The sequence below is a fragment of the Nerophis ophidion genome, linkage group LG14, assembly GCF_033978795.1.
Source record: "Nerophis ophidion isolate RoL-2023_Sa linkage group LG14, RoL_Noph_v1.0, whole genome shotgun sequence".
Classification (NCBI taxonomy): Eukaryota; Metazoa; Chordata; class Actinopteri; order Syngnathiformes; family Syngnathidae; genus Nerophis; species Nerophis ophidion.
Genome location: NC_084624.1, coordinates 12,647,873 through 12,665,698, shown reverse-complemented (window position 1 = coordinate 12,665,698; position 17,826 = coordinate 12,647,873). Strand labels below are relative to the sequence as shown.

Sequence of the window (17,826 nt, the reverse complement as noted above, 5' to 3'; positions counted from 1 at the left end):
CGACTATATTTTATTATCAGACTTTCCCACACAAACATTTCTTCAAGTATACGATCAATTATATATTAATGCAGGGGTGTCCAAAGTGCGGCCCGCAGGTCATTTTTTAACGCCCCCACGGCACATTTTAAAAATACCGTTGAAAAAAAATTAAGAACATAAAAAGTGATACAAAAGAGCAAACAGGTGAAATGTAACAAGAACATGTTGCAATGCTTTGATAACACGAAGCTGCCATGCAGGCTGTTTCTTTCTTTAAAACATAATAATGAATCAAAATCAATGTCATTTTGAACTATTGACCTATTCAAGGCTTCAATTACGTCACATTAAATATTCCACTTTGAGATATGTTTTGGGGGAAATGTTGCATATTTTGTGTTTTGCCATATAAAAAACTGAGTTGTTTTTTTTTTTTAAAGAAGAGCCTAAAACAAACAAACAAAAAACATAAACAACAATAAAATTTAAAATTGACGCATATATCTGAAGTAGATATCGAGATTATTGTGCTAAAAGTTAAAAAAAAGGATAATTTATTCGTTAATACTTTAATGAGTAGGACACTTTTGGATCCCTAATTATTTTAGTGTGATTTGTTTTTAGTGTCATTGCTCAAAAAATAATAATGAATCAAAATCCAAAATTAAGGCTCCAATTATTATATAATCTCAAATATTCCACCTAAAAAAGTTATTTGGTGAAAATATTGCATTTTTGGTGTTTTTTCCATTTTTTTCTTCCTAATGTTGATTTAGCCTGTTCTAAAAATAGCTCAAATAGCACCAGTTACCAGTGAGCTGCCTCTATTTTTCAAATTGTATTTATTTACTAGCAAGCTGGTCTCGCTTTGCTCGACATTTTTAATTCTAAGAGAGACAAAACTCAAATAGAATTTGAAAATCCAAGAAAATATTTTAAAGAGTTGATCTTCACTTGTTTAAATGAATTAATTTTTTTTTTTTTACTTTGCTTCTTATAACTTTCAGAAAGACAAAATAAAGAAAAAATACAACCTTAAGAATGATTTTAGGATTTTTAAACACATATACCTTTTTACCTTTTTAATTACTTTGTCTTCTTTCCTGACAATTTAAATCAATGGTCAGGTTTGGGTTTTTTTAAAGAATAATAAATACATTTTGATTTAATTCTTCATTTTAGCTTCTGTTTTTTCGACGAAAAATATTTGTGAAATATTTTTTCAAATTTATTATGATTAAAATAAAAATATTCTGGCAAATCTAGAAAATCTGTAGAATCAAATTTAAATCTTATTTCAAAGTCTTTTGAATTGCTTTTAAAATTTTTGTTCCGTAAAATCTAGAAGAAATAATGATTTGTCTTTGTTAGAAATATAGCTTGATCCAATTTGTTATATATTCTAACAAAGTCCAGATTGGATTTTAACCTATTTAAAACATGTCATCAAAATTCTAAAATTAATCTTAGTCAGGAAAAATTACAAATGATGATTTTCAAATTTTTTCCAAAAGATTCGAATTAGCTAGTTTTTCTCTTCATTTTTTTCGGTTGAATTTTGAATTTTAAAGAGCCGAAATTGAAGAAAAACTATGTTTCAAAATTAAATTTTCATTTTTTTCCGTGTTTTCTCCTCTTTTAAACCGTTCAATTAAGTGTTTTTTTCATCATTTATTCTCTACAAAAAAACCTTCCGTAAAACAAAAAAAAAATATACGACGGAATGACAGACAGAAATACCCATTTTTTTATATATATATATATATATATATATATAGATTTTTTTATTAAAAGTAAATTGAGCAAATTGGCTATTTCTGGCAATTTACTTAAGTGTGTATCAAACTGGTAGCCCTCCGTATTAATCAGTACCCAAAAAGATTTAAAACTTCAATAATAGTGAAAATAACAATACCGAATAATTACACCTTTTTTTTTTTTTTTTTTTTGGACCAAAACCCTTTGGGGTCCCCGGGATCATAACTGAGTGAAGGCCTGAATGTATATTTTTTATTCATATATTGTATTGGTTTTTAAAATAAGAAATATGAAAATGGCCCCCGCTTGTTTTGATTTTTCAGTGTGCGGCCCTCAGTGGAAAAAGTTTGGACACCCCTGTAGTAATGTCTTTGCCCCAAACTTGGTAACAGTTTTATCCATAAAGTGCCATCGGGGGCTTCCACTGAAGCCAAATAATAAAATAATTATTGTGCGTGGCTGCAGTGGTGATTAATCACATGCAGTCCCTCCTCAGATAAGACCCAAAAAGACGGTTATTAAACGTTACAGTTTATTAAAGTGATGAATAAATAACAGTCCCAGATGTGCGTGAAAGTGCAGAAGTGGATTATTTGAGTCCGTGCTGGGTCTCTTTGTGCCTCCTCAGGTCCACTTTCCTCTGGAAGCCTTTCCCGCACAGCTCGCAGCCGAAAGGTTTGAATCCCGTGTGCTTCCTGCTGTGCGTGATCAGGTTGGAGCTCTGGCTGAAGGCCTTCCCGCACACTTGGCACTTGTGCGGCTTCTCGCCTGCAAAAGCACGACGCGGGGGTTTTTTGGGGGGTTTGAGTCGGCGGGGTCGCCGTGCCGCCGCCGCCGCCGCGCGTCTCTCACCTGTGTGGATGAAGGTGTGCTTTTTCATGTCCGACTTTTGGTGGAACCTCTTGCCGCAGTACTGGCACGGGTAGGGCCGCGTGTCCGAGTGGATGAGCAGGTGCGTGGACAGCGTGGAGGAGCGCTTGAAGCTTTTGCCGCAGATGCTGCAGCTGAAGCTCCTCTCCTGCGCACAAGAAGAGCACGCCGCTTTCAGGCCCCATCGGCCCTCTCCAGCTTAGGCGCCAATCTCCCGGGATGCTACATAAACACACCAGTAAAAATACCCAGGACCCCTTGCAGCACTAACTTCCGGGACGCTACATGAATACCCAGAACCCCATGTAATCATAGTAGTATCAACTAGGTACCTATTGTACGTGGTATCATTACAGTGGATGTTAGGTGTAGATCCACCTATGGCGTTTGTTTACATTGCAGAGTGTGAATGTTGTCTGTCTATCTGTGTTGGCCCTGCGATGAGCTGGCGACTTGTCCAGGGTGTATCCCACCTTTCGCCCGAATGCAGCTGAGATAGGCTCCAGCACCCCCCCACCGCGACCCCAAAAGGGACAAGCTGTAAAAAATGGATGGATGTCCTGGAAGAATTGGTGCTGCAGGGAATTCTGGGAATGTTTTCTGTCGTGTTTATGTTGCAGTGCAAATATCCATCCATCCATCCATTTTCTTCCGCTTATCCCAGGTCAGGTCGCGGGGGCAGCAGCCTAAGCAGGGAAGCCCAGACTTCCCTCTCCCCAGCCACTTCGTCCAGCTCTTCTTGTGGGGCGGTATAGCTCGGTTGGTAGAGTGGCCGTGTCAGCAACTTGAGGGCTGCAGGTTCGATTCCCGCTTCCGCCATCCTAGTCACTGCCGTTGTGTCCCTGGGCAAGACACTTTACCCACCTGCTCCCAGTGCCACCCACACTGGTTTAAAAATGTAACTTAGATATTGGGTTTCACTATGTAAAGCGCTTTGAGTCGCTAGAGAAAAGCGCTATATAAATCTAATTCACTTCACTTCGCAGGGGATGCCGAGGCGTTCCCAGGCCAGCCGGGAGACATAGTCTTCCCAACGTGTCCTGGGTCTTCCCCGTGGCCTCCTACCGGTTGGACGTGTCCTAAACACCTCCCTCGGGAGGCATTCGGGTGGCATCTTGACCAGATGCCCGAACCACCTCATCTGACTCCTCTCCATGTGGAGGAGCAGCGGCTTTACTTTGAGTTCTCTAAGGGAGAGCCCCGCCACCCAGCGGAGGAAACTCATTTCGGCTGCTTGTACCCGTGATCTTTTCCTTTCGATCATGACCCAAAGCTCATGACCATAGGTGAGGATGGGAACGTTGATCGACCGGTGAATTGAGAGCTTTGCCTTCCGGCTCAGCTTCTTCTTCACCACAACGGATCGGTACCAGGTCCACATTATTGAAGACGCCCCACCGATCCGCTTGTCGATCTCACGATCCACTCTTCCCTCACTCGTGAACAAGACTCCTAGGTACTTGAACTCCTCCACTTGGGGCAGGGTCTCCTCCCCAACCCGGAATTGGCACTCAACCCTTTTCCGGGAGAGAACCTTGGACTCGGACTTGGAGGAGCTGATTTCCATTCCGGTCACTTCGCACTCGGTTGCGAACCGATCCAGTGAGAGCTGAAGATCCCGGCCAGATAAAGCCATCAGGACCACATCATATGCAAAAAGCAGAGACATAATCCTGCAGCCACCAAACCGGAACCCCTCAACACCTTGACTGCGCCTAGAAATTCGTCCATAAAAGTTATGAACAGAATTGGTGACAAAGAGCAGCCTTGGCGGAGTCCAACCCTCACTGGAAACGGATCTGACTTACTACCGGTGATGCGGACCAAGCTCTGACACTGATCATACAGGGAGCGGACCGCCACAATAAGACAGTCCGATACCCCATACTCTCTGAGCACTCCCCACAGGACTTCCCGAGGGACACGGTCGAATGCCTTCTCCAAATCCAAAAAGCACATGTAGACTGGTTGGGCAAACTCCCATGCCCCCTCAAGAACCCTGCCGAGAGTATAGCGCTGGTCCACAGTTCCACGACCAGGAAGAAAACCACACTGTTCTTCCTGAATACGAGGCTCGACTATCCGGCGTAGCCTCCTCTCCAGTACACCTGAATAAACCTTACCGGGGAGGCTGAGGAGTGTGATCCCACGATAGTTGGAACACACCCTCCGGTCCCCTTTCTTAAACAGAGGGACCACCACCCCGGTCTGCCAATCCAGAGGTACCTCCCCCGATGTCCACGCGATGCTGCACAGTCTTGTCAACCAAGACAGCCCCACAGCATCCAGAGCCTTAAGGAACTCCGGACGGATCTCATCCACCCCTGGGGCCTTGCCACCGAGGAGCTTTTTAACTACCTCGGCAACCTCAGCCCCAGAAATAGGAGAGCCCACCACAGATTCCCCAGGCACTGCTTCCTCATAGGAAGATATGTTGGTGGGATTGAGGGGGTCTTCGAAGTATTCATTCCACCTATCCACAACAGCCGCAGATGAGGTCAGCAGAACACCATCCGCACCATACACGGTGTTGACAGTGTACTGCTTCCCCTTCCTGAGGCGGCGGATGGTGGTCCAGAATCGCTTGGAAGCCGTCCGGAAGTCGTTTTCCATGGCATCCCGAACTCCTCCAATGTCCGAGTTTTTGCCTCCGCGACCGCTGAAGCTGCACACCGCTTGGCCCGTTGGTATCTGTCCACGGCCTCCGGAGTCCTATGAGCCAAAAGAACCCGATAGGACTCCTTCTTCAGCTTGACGGCATCCCTCACCGCTGGTGTCCACCAACGGGTTCTAGGATTACCGCCCCAACAGGCACCAACTACCTTGCGGCCACAGCTCCAATCAGCCGCCTCGACAATAGAGGTGCGGAACATGGTCCACTCTGACTCAATGTCCAGCACCTCCCTCGCGACATGTTCAAAGTTCTTCCGGAGGTGGGAATTGAAACTTTCTCTGACAGGAGACTCTGCCAGACGTTCCCAGCAGACCCTCACAATGCGTTTGGGCCTGCCAGGTCTGTCCGGCATCCTCCCCCACCATCGCAGCCAACTCACCACCAGGTGGTGATCGGTAGAAAGCTCCGCCCCTCTTTTCACCCGAGTGTCCAAAACATGAGGCCGCAAATCCAATGACACAACTACCAAGTCGATCATGGAACTGCGGCCTCGGGTGTCCTGGTGCCAAGTGCACATATGGACACCCTAATGTTTGAACATGGTGTTTGTTATGGACAAACTCTGATGAGCACAAAAGTCCAATAACAAAACACCACTCGGGTTCAGATCCGGGCGGCCATTCTTCCCAATCACGCCTCTCCAGGTTTCACTGTCGTTGCCAACGTGAGCGTTGAAGTCTCCCAGTAGGACAAGGGAATCACCCGGGGGAGCACTTTCCAGTACTCCCTCGAGTGTACCCAAAAAGGGTGGGTACTCTGAACTGCTGTTTGGTGCGTAAGAACAAACAACAGTCAGGACCCGTCCCCCCACCCGAAGGCGGAGGAAGGCTACCCTTTCGTCCACTGGGTTGAACTCCAACGTGTAGGCTTTGAGCCGGGGGGACAACAAGAATTTCCACCCCAGCCCGTCGCCTCTCAATGCCGGCAACGCCAGAGTGGAAAAGAGTCCAGTCCCTCTCGAGAGAAGTGGTTCCAGAGCCCTTGCGAAGTGAGTCCGACTAAAGACCTCTATGATGAACACGAACAAAGGACTCAGGTTTCCCTCGCCTGGACGCGGGTCACCGGGGCCCCCCTCTGGAGCCGGGCCCAGAGGTGGGGAACGATGGCGAACGCCTGATGGCCGGGCCTGTTCCCATGGGGCCCGGCCGGGCACAGCCCGAAGAGGCAACGTGGGCTCACCACTCATAGGAGGGGCCATAGAGGTCGGGTGCATTGTGAGCTGGGCGGAAGCCGAAGGCAGGGCACTTGGCGGTCCGATCCTCGGCTACAGAAACTAGCTCTTGGGACGTGGAACTAGTGTGCGAAGTAGAGAAATTCCGGCGGAGCAAATATTCTCCCAAAATGTTTGAGTGGTTTCACTCTATGGCACATGTGTTGGCGTTTATCATACACTAGGCGTTCTCGCGGGCTTACCTGCGAGTGGACCGCCCCGTGCTGGTCCAGGCTCACGGCGTGGCCGAAGGTTTTGCCGCAAACCCCGCACTCGAAGGGACGAGTCCCGCTGTGGGAGCGCCTCACGTGCACCTCCAGGCCGTGGGGCGTGGAGAACACCTTAGTGCAGGAAACTCACCATCTCATTATTTGTCCCAAGGCCATGAATCCACTTCTTGGTTGCTCCTCACCTTGTAACACTTGATGCATTTATAGCTGGAGCCATCCACGCTCGTGAAGTCCTCTTCAGCCTTCAGGTCACCTTTCTCCTCCACAAACTTCTGGATCCTGCACATCGGTGGCACCTGGACCGGGGCGTAGCATCCTTCTGCAGCGGCAGTGGCCCTCTGCACGTAAAGCGCAGGGGCCCCGCTTCCCTGGCCTCTGCAGGGAGGGAGGTGCAGGTACGGACTCTGGACCGCACGCCCCAGGCCAGAACCGGGGTAGGAGGTCCAGGCATAAGCTGCCACGGTGGTGAAGGGGTGATGAATGCCGTCTTCTGAGTCTGCGCAGGAAACGCCAGCAAACGTGAGTCATTGTCCCATAATTTATGAATGTCAATCATTAGAGCATCAACTATATACTTCAATACAAAATAAATATGTTCATATTTTAATAATGTGGTGTTAGTTGATTCCAAACAATTACTATACACTTAAATATAATATGAATATTTTTATATTTTAATAAGTGATATGGTGTTAGTTGATTCCAAACAATCACACTAAAAATATAATATAAATATGTTTATATTTTAATAATGTGGTGTTAGTTGATTCCAAACTATTACTATACACTTAAATATAATATAAATATAGTTATATTTTAATAATATGGTGTTAGTGTATTCCAAACAATTACTGTATACTTAAATATATATATATATATATATATATATATATACATATATATGTTTATATTTTTTTGTAATATGGTGTTAGTTGATTCTTAACAATTACTATATACTTAAAAATAATATAATATGAATGCGTTTATGTTTTAATAAGTGATATGGTGTTAATTGATTCCAAACAATTACACTAAAAATACAATATAAATATGTTTAGATTTTAGTAATATGGTGTTAGTTGATCCCAAACGATTACTATAAACTTAAATATAATATATATACTGTGTATATATATATATATATATATATAAAATATATATATATATATATATATATATGTGTTTATATTTTAATAATATGGTGTTAGTTTATTCCAAACAATTACTACACACTTAAATATAATATATATATATATATATATATATATATATGTGTGTGTGTGTGTGTGTTCGTATTTTAATAATATGGTGTTAATTGATTCCAAACAATTACACTTAAATATAATATATATATGTTTATATTTTAATAATGTGGTGTTAGTTGATTCCAAACAATTACTATACACTTAAATATAATATAAATGTGTTTATGTTTTAATAAGTGATATGGTGTTAATTGATTCCAAACAATTACTATACACTTAAATATAATATATATACTGTGTATATATATATATATATATATATATATATATATATGTATGTGTGTGTGTTTATATTTTAATAATAGGGTGTTAATTGATCCAAACAATTACACTTAAATATAATATAAATATGTTTATATTTTAATAATGTGGTGTTAGTTGATTCCAAACAATTACTATGCACTTAAATATAATATGATTATGTTTAAGATATTTTAATAAGTGATATGGTGTTAGTTGATTCGAAACAATTACACTTAAATATAATACAAATATGTTTATATTTTAATAATATGGTGCTAGGCGATTCCAAACAATTACTATACACTTAAATATAATATGATTATGTTTAAGATATTTTAATAAGTGATATGGTGTTAGTTGATTCGAAAGAATTACACTTAAATATAGTATAAATATGTTCCAAACATACAATTACTATACACTTAAATATAAATAGTTTTATTTATTATTAAGTGATATGGTTTTAGTAGTTTACAAACATACAATTAATATACACTTAAATATAATATAAATATGTTTATATTTTAATAGGTGACATGGTATTAACTGATTCCAAACTTACAATTACTAGTTCAATTTATTATACATTTTTTTAGGTTTTAATAAGTGCTATGGTGTTAGTTGATTCCAAACATACACTTACTTTGTACTTAAATATAATATAAATATGTTTTAATAAGTGATATGATGTCAGTTTATTCCAAACATACAATCACTTCATACTTAAATATAATACATATGTTTATATTTGAATAAGTCATATGTTGTTAATTGATTCTGAACACACAATTACTATACACTTAAATATAATATAAATATGTTTATATTTAATAAATGATATGGTGTTAAATGATTCCAAACATTTAATTACTACTTAAGTATAATATAAATAAGTTTATATTTTAATAAGCGATATGGTGTTAAATGATTCCAATCATATAATTACTACTTACGTATAGTATAAGTATGTTTTTATTTTAATATGTGATAAGGTGTTATTTGATTCCAAACATACAATTATTTTATACTTAAATATAACATAAATGTTTATATTGTAATAAGTAATATGTTGTTAGTTGATTCCAAACACACAATTAGTATACACTTAAATATAATATAAATATGTTTATATTTTAATAAATAACATGGTGTTAATTGATTCCAAACGTATAATTACTACTTAAATTATTTAAGTAGTAATTCTATTTAATTGTAAATAATTTAAGTAGTAATTATATGTTTGGAATCAATTAACACCATATCATTTATTAAAATATAAACATATTTATATAGTATTTAAGTATATAGCAATTGTATGTCCAGATTTAACTAACACCAAACCTCTCCAAGGTTCTCATAGTCATCATTGTCACCGACGTCCCACTGGGTGTGAGTTTTTCCTTGCCCTTATGTGGGCCTACCGAGGATGTCGTAGTGGTTTGTGCAGCCCTTTGAGACACTAGTGATTTAGGGCTATATAAGTAAACATTGATTGATTGATTGATTATTCAAATAAAACAATTTGTATTATATCTAAGTATTAAGTAATTGTATGATTGGAATCAACTAACACCATATCACTTATTATATTTAAGTTAAATACAACATAAATATGTTTATATTTTAATAAGTGACACGGTGTTTGTTAATTCCGAGCATACAATTATTATACACTTAGATATGATATAAATTTGACATATTTACAGTATACAGCTTGTCCGAAAAGGAGTAGGAAGAGGCAGAGATTATTTAACCCTTTACCCATTTTTCACACATTTCTTATAACACAATTAAAAAATGCATAAATCAGTAAATAAATAAATAGACACATGAGTGTAAATAGAAAGAAAGTTATCATAAAAATCTTATGATTTGAATAAGATGATCTCATTGTTGATCAGGTTCAAGATATTTGTCATACACACCGAAAAATGTTGGGTTGGAAAATAACCCAATTTTAGCCCAGCTGCTGCTCCAGAAAAGGACGAACCACTTATTTGAGTTATTTTAACTCAACATTTTGGGTTAAGTTTTTTTAACCCAACTTTTTACGTTGAATTATATAACCAAACAGTTGAGTTATACTAACCAATCTATTGGGTTGAATTATTTAACCCAAAAGTTGAGTAATACTAGCTCAATATTGGGTGATGGGATAATGTTAATAAGATGAATGCATAACATAATTCCCTTAAAAAAAAAAGATACATTTTAATAAAAATGTAAAAAAGCCTTTTACCCAAAAATGCGTTACTTGTTGATAAAACAACCCAAAAATGGTTCATCATTTTGAAAACCCAGAAATTGAGTTCAAATAATATTCTTATAACGCCAAAAAATGGATTACTTTTCTTAAAAATGACACAAAAACTGATAAATTGAGTTATCAAAAAATAACCCAGCATATTTTAGTGTGTAATTCTTCTTGTAAATACTTGAAGTTTGAACAGCTTCTCAAAGTAAATCAAATTAGAATAATTGTTTGATTTCTTTGTCCATTTTTCCATTCATTTTTTCTTTGTCCATCTTTATCTCTTCTTTATTTCATTCCACATATTGATAGCTTTTAAGTGCTCTGCGTGCATAAATATGTTTTCATTTAGCTTTTTTCTACAAGGTTACATGTGTCCTCTTTAATTGAGAAGAATTTGTTGGCTTGCAGGTTTGTTTTCTGCATGATTGCATTTTTATTTATAAGGGTGATAAAAATTAATAATAATACAAATAAACATTTTTATATGCTATAAAGTCAGCATTTTACATTGCACAATTTACATGTAGTTTTTTTTAACCCCGATTATTTAGAAAGGGTTTGTAAAAGAGACTTTTAATCATCTCTATACACATTTTTATATGCTTTTATACATTTGCGTGTTCATGTTCATTGGATGATTGTAAATAATGTTAATGAGATGAATCCATAATAAAATTCCCTTCAAGAAAAAAGTTAAATTTTAATAAAAAATTTAAAAAAGACTTTTACCCAAAAATGTGTTACTTGTTGATAAAACAACCCAAAAATGGTTCATCATTTTGAAAACCCAGAAATTTAGTTCAAATAATATTCTTATAACGCCAAAAAAAAATGGATTACTTTTCTTAAAAATAACTCCAAAACTGATAAATTGAGTTATCAAAAAATAACCCAGCATATTTTAATGTGTAATTCTTCTTGTAAATACTTGAAGTTTGATTGGTTGTTTAATGTATTGGGTTTGAATTATTCAACCCATTGTAGCTGGGATAGGCTCCAGCGCCCCCTGCAACCCCTAAGGGAATAAGCGGTAGAAACTGGATGGATGGATGAATATTTAACCCATAAATTGAGTTATACTAGCTCAATGTTGGCTGATTGTAAATAATGATAATGAGATGAATCCATAATAAAAGTCCCTTCAAGAAAAAAGTTCCTTTTTAATAATATTTTTTAATGAAGCCTTTTTACCCAAAAATGTGTTACTTGTTGAAAAACAACCCAAATATGGTTCAATTTGAAAACCCATAAATTGAGTTCTAATAATATCCTTATTGACACGGTGGCGAGGCATAATGGATGCGTGTTGCTACCCCAGGGATGCAAGAGGACCAGGACAGGCAGGAGTTGCAGGTAAGATTAGATTTAATACAAAAACAAAAATAATACTGGTACAAAATGCAAAGAAAAGGCGTGCCGAATGCACGGAGAGCTATGCTAATAATTAGCAACGAGAGCAGAGTACAGGAATAGAGGTGCAGAGCGCACGCAAAGCTAAGGCGAGACTTAGCAATAGTGATTACGAAAATAAGAACCAACGTGCGTGTTGCAAGTAGCAAACAAAACAGCCAGGAGGAACTAAGGTAGCAGGTGGTCTTAAATACAACACAAATAATTCAAAACAGGTGTGCGTAATGAGTCCGTGCAGGAGGCATACTTAGGTTGCCATGGTGACAATACAAAACAAGGAAGTGCGCTAACAAACGGGATCGGTAGAGTCCAAAACATGATCAAAACATAGTAGGACAATACAAAAAAGACAAACATGCTAGAGATGTGTGATCCGGAAGCCGGATCACAACATTACCCCCCCCTTAAGGGGCAGATCCCAGATGCCCCCAAAAAACTGCAATAAAGAGAACCCCCTCCCAAAACCAGAAAGTTCACAAACGAAGGGAGGGCGGAAGGAGTCCACGGTGGAGGGTCGCCAGATCGCATGTCCCCGAATCCACCGAGGACACATCATGTGGCGGCGGCGGGTGGAACGCTGCTGCCGAAAAAGTTTTGGCGGGCGACCTCGAAAAGGCCACATTAGTGGCCGCCTCGCAGGATGAGGTGCCCGGCGAGGCGGACGACCCGGGCACGGCCACATCCGTGGCCGACATGGAGGAGGGAGTATCTGGCGAGGAGGATGACCTCGCAGAGGCCACGCCCGTGGTCGACGTGGTGGACGACGCCTCAGCACCGAAATCCCAGCAGGCTTGGAAGCAGCAGACGAGGGTGCGGGGACTGCAGCCAAAGCAGGCCCGAGTGCAGCTGGCGAGGATGATGCGGGTGCTGCAGCCGCAGGAGTCGTCGGAGGCGGCCTGGGAGCCGCAGGAGTCGTCGGAGGCGGCCTGGGAGCCGCAGGAGTCGTCGGAGGCGGCCTGGGAGCCGCAGGAGTCGTCGGTGGTGCTGGTGTGGGCTCCAGCCCCGTCGTCGACGCTGGTGTGGGCTCCAGCCCCGTCGTCGGCGCTGGTGTGGGCTCCAGCCCCGTCGTCGGCGCTGGTGTGGGCTCCAGCCCCGTCGTCGGCGGTGCTTGGCGGCACGGAGCTGGCACCGGTGCTTGGCGGCACGGAGCTGGCACCGGTACCTGTCGTGGTGCTGGTACCGGAGTGGGCTCCAGCCTTGGAGTTTGTGCTGGTGTGAGAACCAGACTGGGAGTTTGTGCTGGTGTGAGAACCAGACTGGGAGCTGGTGTGAGAACCAGACTGGGAGCTGGTGTGAGAACCAGACTGGGAGCTGGTGTGAGAACCAGACTGGGAGCTGGTGTGAGAACCAGACTGGGAGCTGGTGTGAGAACCAGACTGGGAGCTGGTGTGAGAACCAGACTGGGAGCTGGTGTGAGAACCAGACTGGGAGCAGGTGTCGGCTTCAGCCGAGGAGCAGGTGTCGGCTTCAGCCGAGGAGCAGGTGTCGGCGTCAGCCGAGGAGCAGGTGTCGGCGTCAGCCGAGGAGCAGGTGTCGGCGTCAGCCGAGGAGCAGGTGTCGGCGTCAGCCGAGGAGCAGGTGTCGGCGTCAGCCGAGGAGCAGGTGTCGGCGTCAGCCGAGGAGCAGGTGTCGGCGTCAGCCGAGGAGCAGGTGTCGGCGTCAGCCGAGGAGCAGGTGTCGGCGTCAGCCGAGGAGCACTAAGAGACTGGCAGAGAGGAGGACTAGGACTACTATGAGGATTTAGACTAACACTAGGACTTGGGCAAGGACTTGTGTGAGGACCAGTACTTACAATCAAACTAGTGCTTTTATAAGGACTTGGGCAAGGACCAGGACTTACAGTCGAACCAGGGCTTGGGCAGGAACTAGGACTTGAGGTCAACCTAGGGCAAGGACTGGGACTTACAATCATACTGGTGCTCGGGCAAGGACTTGGACAAAGACTAGGACTTACAGTGACACTGGGGCTCGGACAAGAATTTGGGCAAGGACTAGGGTTACTGTGAGGACTAAGACCACGAGGGGAATTAGGACACGGACTACGATCAAGACTACACGAAGGTACGTAACTGGGACCGGGACTTGGACTACCATTAAGAGAATGACTTGAGCAAGGACTTGGGCTAGGACTCGGACTACGACTCAGTCTACGAGACGATCTACAACGTTGGCCAGAAGTCGGACCAGGACTGGGACTAGGCTTGAACACCGGTGGTGGAGGGCGCACTGGAGGTAGTGGACTAGCGAGTCGAAAAGTCGGTGGAGGAGGTCTAGGTGGCCTTAGTGGCTTGACCGGGGGAAACACAGGTGGAGGAAGAAAAGTAGGTAGCTCATGTTGCCTTAGTTTGCATCTAGAAATAACATCTGTATAGAACTTAGTTGTGTCTATAGAGTCCAAAAAATCATAGTCAATATTTGAAACAGGTTGAGAATAAGACTCAACAATATAAAAATCCTCAGAAAAAATATCATCGACAGGGGGTGGTATTGAGTCACCAGGGGGCGTTGACGAAATGACGTCACCGTGATGGACCGGTGGGCCGGAGGTATGCCCTGGCCTTACAGCCCAGTCGGAAGAGTGGTTGGAATATGGAGAAAAAACAAAACTTCCAAACCTCAGGGAAGAGTACTGGGCTGTTGTCTGCGCGCTGCTGTCCGGGGAAAAAGTCTTCGCGGCTTGGCGAAGGGAAGACTTTTGGTGGTCCACTGCGAGGCGGCGTTGTGCTGGCTGTTTTCTGACACGGTGGCGAGGCATAATGGATGCGTGTTGCTACCCCAGGGATGCAAGAGGACCAGGACAGGCAGGAGTTGCAGGTAAGATTAGATTTAATACAAAAACAAAAATAATACTGGTACAAAATGCAAAGAAAAGGCGTGCCGAATGCACGGAGAGCTATGCTAATAATTAGCAACGAGAGCAGAGTACAGGAATAGAGGTGCAGAGCGCACGCAAAGCTAAGGCGAGACTTAGCAATAGTGATTACGAAAATAAGAACCAACGTGCGTGTTGCAAGTAGCAAACAAAACAGCCAGGAGGAACTAAGGTAGCAGGTGGTCTTAAATACAACACAAATAATTCAAAACAGGTGTGCGTAATGAGTCCGTGCAGGAGGCATACTTAGGTTGCCATGGTGACAATACAAAACAAGGAAGTGCGCTAACAAACGGGATCGGTAGAGTCCAAAACATGATCAAAACATAGTAGGACAATACAAAAAAGACAAACATGCTAGAGATGTGTGATCCGGAAGCCGGATCACAACACTTATAACGCCAAAAAATGAATTACTTTTCTTAAAAATAACTCCAAAATTGATCAATTGAATTATATTTTAGTGTGTAATTCTTTTTGTAAATACTTGAAGTTTGAACAGCTTATCAAGTCCATTTTTTTCTTTCTTTTTTTTTTTCCATCCATTTTTTCTTTGTCCATCTTTATCTCTTCTTTATTGATAGCTTTTAAGTGCTCTTCGTGCATAAATTTGTTTTCATTTAGCTTTTTTCTCCAGGGTTACATGTCTCCTCTTTAATTGAGAAGAATTTATTGGGTTGCAGGTTTGCTTTCTGTATGCTTGTATTTTTATTTATAAGCGTGATAAAAAATAATAATAATCAAAATAAACATTTTTATATGCTATAAAGTCAACATTTTTACGTTGCATAATTTACATTTAGTATTTTTTAACCCTGATTTTTTAGAAAGTGTTTGTAAAATAGACTTTTAATCATCTCTATACACATTTGTATATGCTTTTATACATGTGCGTGTTCATGTTCTTTGGATGATTGTAAATAATGTTAATGAGATGAATCAATGATAAAATTCCCTTCAAGAAAAAAGTTACTTTTTAATAACAATTAAAAAAAGCCTTTTACCCAAAAATGCGTTACTTGTTGAAAAACAACCCAAAAATGGTTCATCATTTTGAAAACCCATAAATTGAGTTCAAATAATATCCTTATAACGCCATAAAATTGATTACTTTTCTTAAAAATAACTCCAAAACTGATAAATTGAGTTATCAAAAAATAACCCAGCATATTTTTGTGTGTAATTCTTCTTGTAAATACTTGAAGTTTGAACACTTTCTCAAAGTGAATCAAATTACAATAATTGTTTGATTTCTTTGTCCATTTTTCCATTCATTTTTTCTTTGTCCATCTTTATCTCTTCTTTATTTCATTCCACATATTGATAGCTTTGAAGTGCTCTGCGTGCATAAATATGTTTTCATTTAGCTTTTTTCTACAAGGTTACATGTGTCCTCTTTAATTGAAAAGAATTTGTTGGCTTGCAGGTTTGCTTTCTGCATGATTGTATTTTTATATTTAAGCGTGATAAAAAAAAAAATAATAATAAAAATAAACATTTTTATATGCTATAAAGTCAACATTTTTACTATGCATAATTTACATTTAGTATTTTTTAACCCCGATTTTTTAGAAAGTGTTTGTAAAATAGACTTTTAATCATCTCTATACACATTTGTATATGCTTTTATACATTTGCGTGTTCATGTTCATTGGGTGATTGTAAATAATGTTAATGAGATGAATCCATAATAAAATTCCCTTCAAGAAAAAAGTTACATTTTAATAAATTTTAAAAAAGCCTTTTACCCAAAAATGTGTTACTTGTTGAAAAACAACCCAAAAATGGTTCATCATTTTGAAAACCCAGAAATTTAGTTCAAATAATATTCTTATAACGCCAAAAAATGGATTACTTTTCTTAAAAATAACTCCAAAACTGATAAATTGAGTTATCAAAAAATAACCCAGCATATTTTAGTGTGTAATTCTTCTTGTAAATTTGAAGTTTGAACACTTTCTCAAAGTAAATCAAATTAGAATAATTGTTTGATTTCTTTGTCCATTTTTCCATTCATTTTTTCTTTGTCAATCTTTATCTCTTCTTTATTTCATTCCACATATACTGATAGCTTTTAAGTGCTCTTCGTGCATAAATATGTTTTCATTTAGCTTTTTTCTCCAAGGTTACATGTCTTCTCTTTAATTGAGAAGAATTTGTTGGCTTGCAGGTTTGCTTTCTGCATGATTGTATTTTTAGTTATAAGCGTGATAAAAAATAATAATAATCAAAATAAACATTTTTATATGCTATAAAGTCAACATTTTTACGTTGCATGATTTACATTTTTTTTTTAACCCCGATTATTTAGAAAGGGTTTGTAAAATAGACTTTTAATCATCTCTATACACATTTTTATATGCTTTTATAGATGTGCGTGTTCATGTGGGACTTATAAGTTCAGTAATTTAAAAAGTGATTCCTGCAATTATAGTTAAAAGCTGCTAAATTGAAAGTGAGACAGAAAGTTGAATGAGACCTGGATAGCAGGACGGGGACGGCGGAGTCCACAAATCACAGTCCGAACCTCGGTCACTGCAGGCTCCGTCGCTCAGCGGGGAGCTGGACGCCAGCGACCCCAGCGACTGGCGCTGAGGCCCCGGGGACAGTCTGTCAGTGGGCGCGGCCTCCAGGCTGCCTTCCACTTGACATCTCGCCTCTGGAAGCAACATCACCCTTTTTTTTCTTTTTTCTTTTTTCCAAATAAAAAAAACATATACTTTCGCCATATGGAACCCCGCGCGTAATTACGCAGGAATGAACCGACCTGCGTTGATGTGCGCCAGGAGCGCGTCCAGACCCACGCAGTCATCGTGCAGGTGTCGGGGTTGATGGTAGCTGTGTGCCCGCTTACTTTTCACCAGGAAAGACCTCGGCATGTTTGCTCTGCTCCGCCGGCTGCGTCTTCTTCAGCTCCTCGCAGATTGCACTGAGCCACATAGGGGCTGGGACTTGGGTCTACCTCACCATTACGCATGCGCACAGAGGGGGTGTGACCAGGTGTAGTGTGGGCAGGGGGCCGAAAAGCTGCCCCCCTCCAGAATGTAAATCAGAATGA

General features: G+C 40.6%; 2 protein-coding genes across 3 annotated transcripts in view; one reads left to right on the top strand and one right to left on the bottom strand.

Moving 5' to 3' along the window:
- Positions 1-17,826, top strand: part of rpap2 (RNA polymerase II associated protein 2) — a 100,660-nt gene that overhangs the window by 57,877 nt on the left and 24,957 nt on the right. The window contains exon 12 of the transcript XR_009809535.1: positions 6,932-7,243. The gene's annotated coding sequence lies outside the window, so the exon portion shown is untranslated. The remainder of the gene's footprint in view (positions 1-6,931; positions 7,244-17,826) is intronic.
- On the bottom strand, positions 1,798-17,687 carry gfi1aa (growth factor independent 1A transcription repressor a). 2 transcript variants are annotated; one of them, XM_061919865.1, is made up of 6 exons: positions 17,536-17,687; positions 17,248-17,427; positions 6,907-7,220; positions 6,698-6,835; positions 2,593-2,758; positions 1,798-2,508 (listed from the first exon to the last, which is right to left on the bottom strand). In XM_061919865.1, exons 1-6 carry the CDS (start codon positions 17,645-17,647, stop codon positions 2,330-2,332), a joined length of 1,089 nt encoding a protein of 362 aa, XP_061775849.1. In that variant the 5' UTR covers positions 17,648-17,687; the 3' UTR covers positions 1,798-2,329. The 2 variants fall into 2 exon arrangements, with proteins under 2 accessions (XP_061775849.1, XP_061775848.1); XM_061919864.1 differs by having other exon boundaries at positions 1,798-2,758.

Coding starts and splice junctions, on each gene's coding strand:
- gfi1aa (XM_061919864.1), bottom strand. CDS start 17,647: ATGCCGAGGTCTTTCCTGGTGAAAAGTAAGCGGGCACACAGCTACCAT. Junction 17,428..17,535: donor CCTGGCGCACATCAACGCAG/GTCGGTTCATTC, acceptor TGTTGCTTCCAG/AGGCGAGATGTCAAGTGGAA. Junction 2,759..6,697: donor ACGGGGCGGTCCACTCGCAG/GTAAGCCCGCGA, acceptor TCTTGTGCGCAG/GAGAGGAGCTTCAGCTGCAG.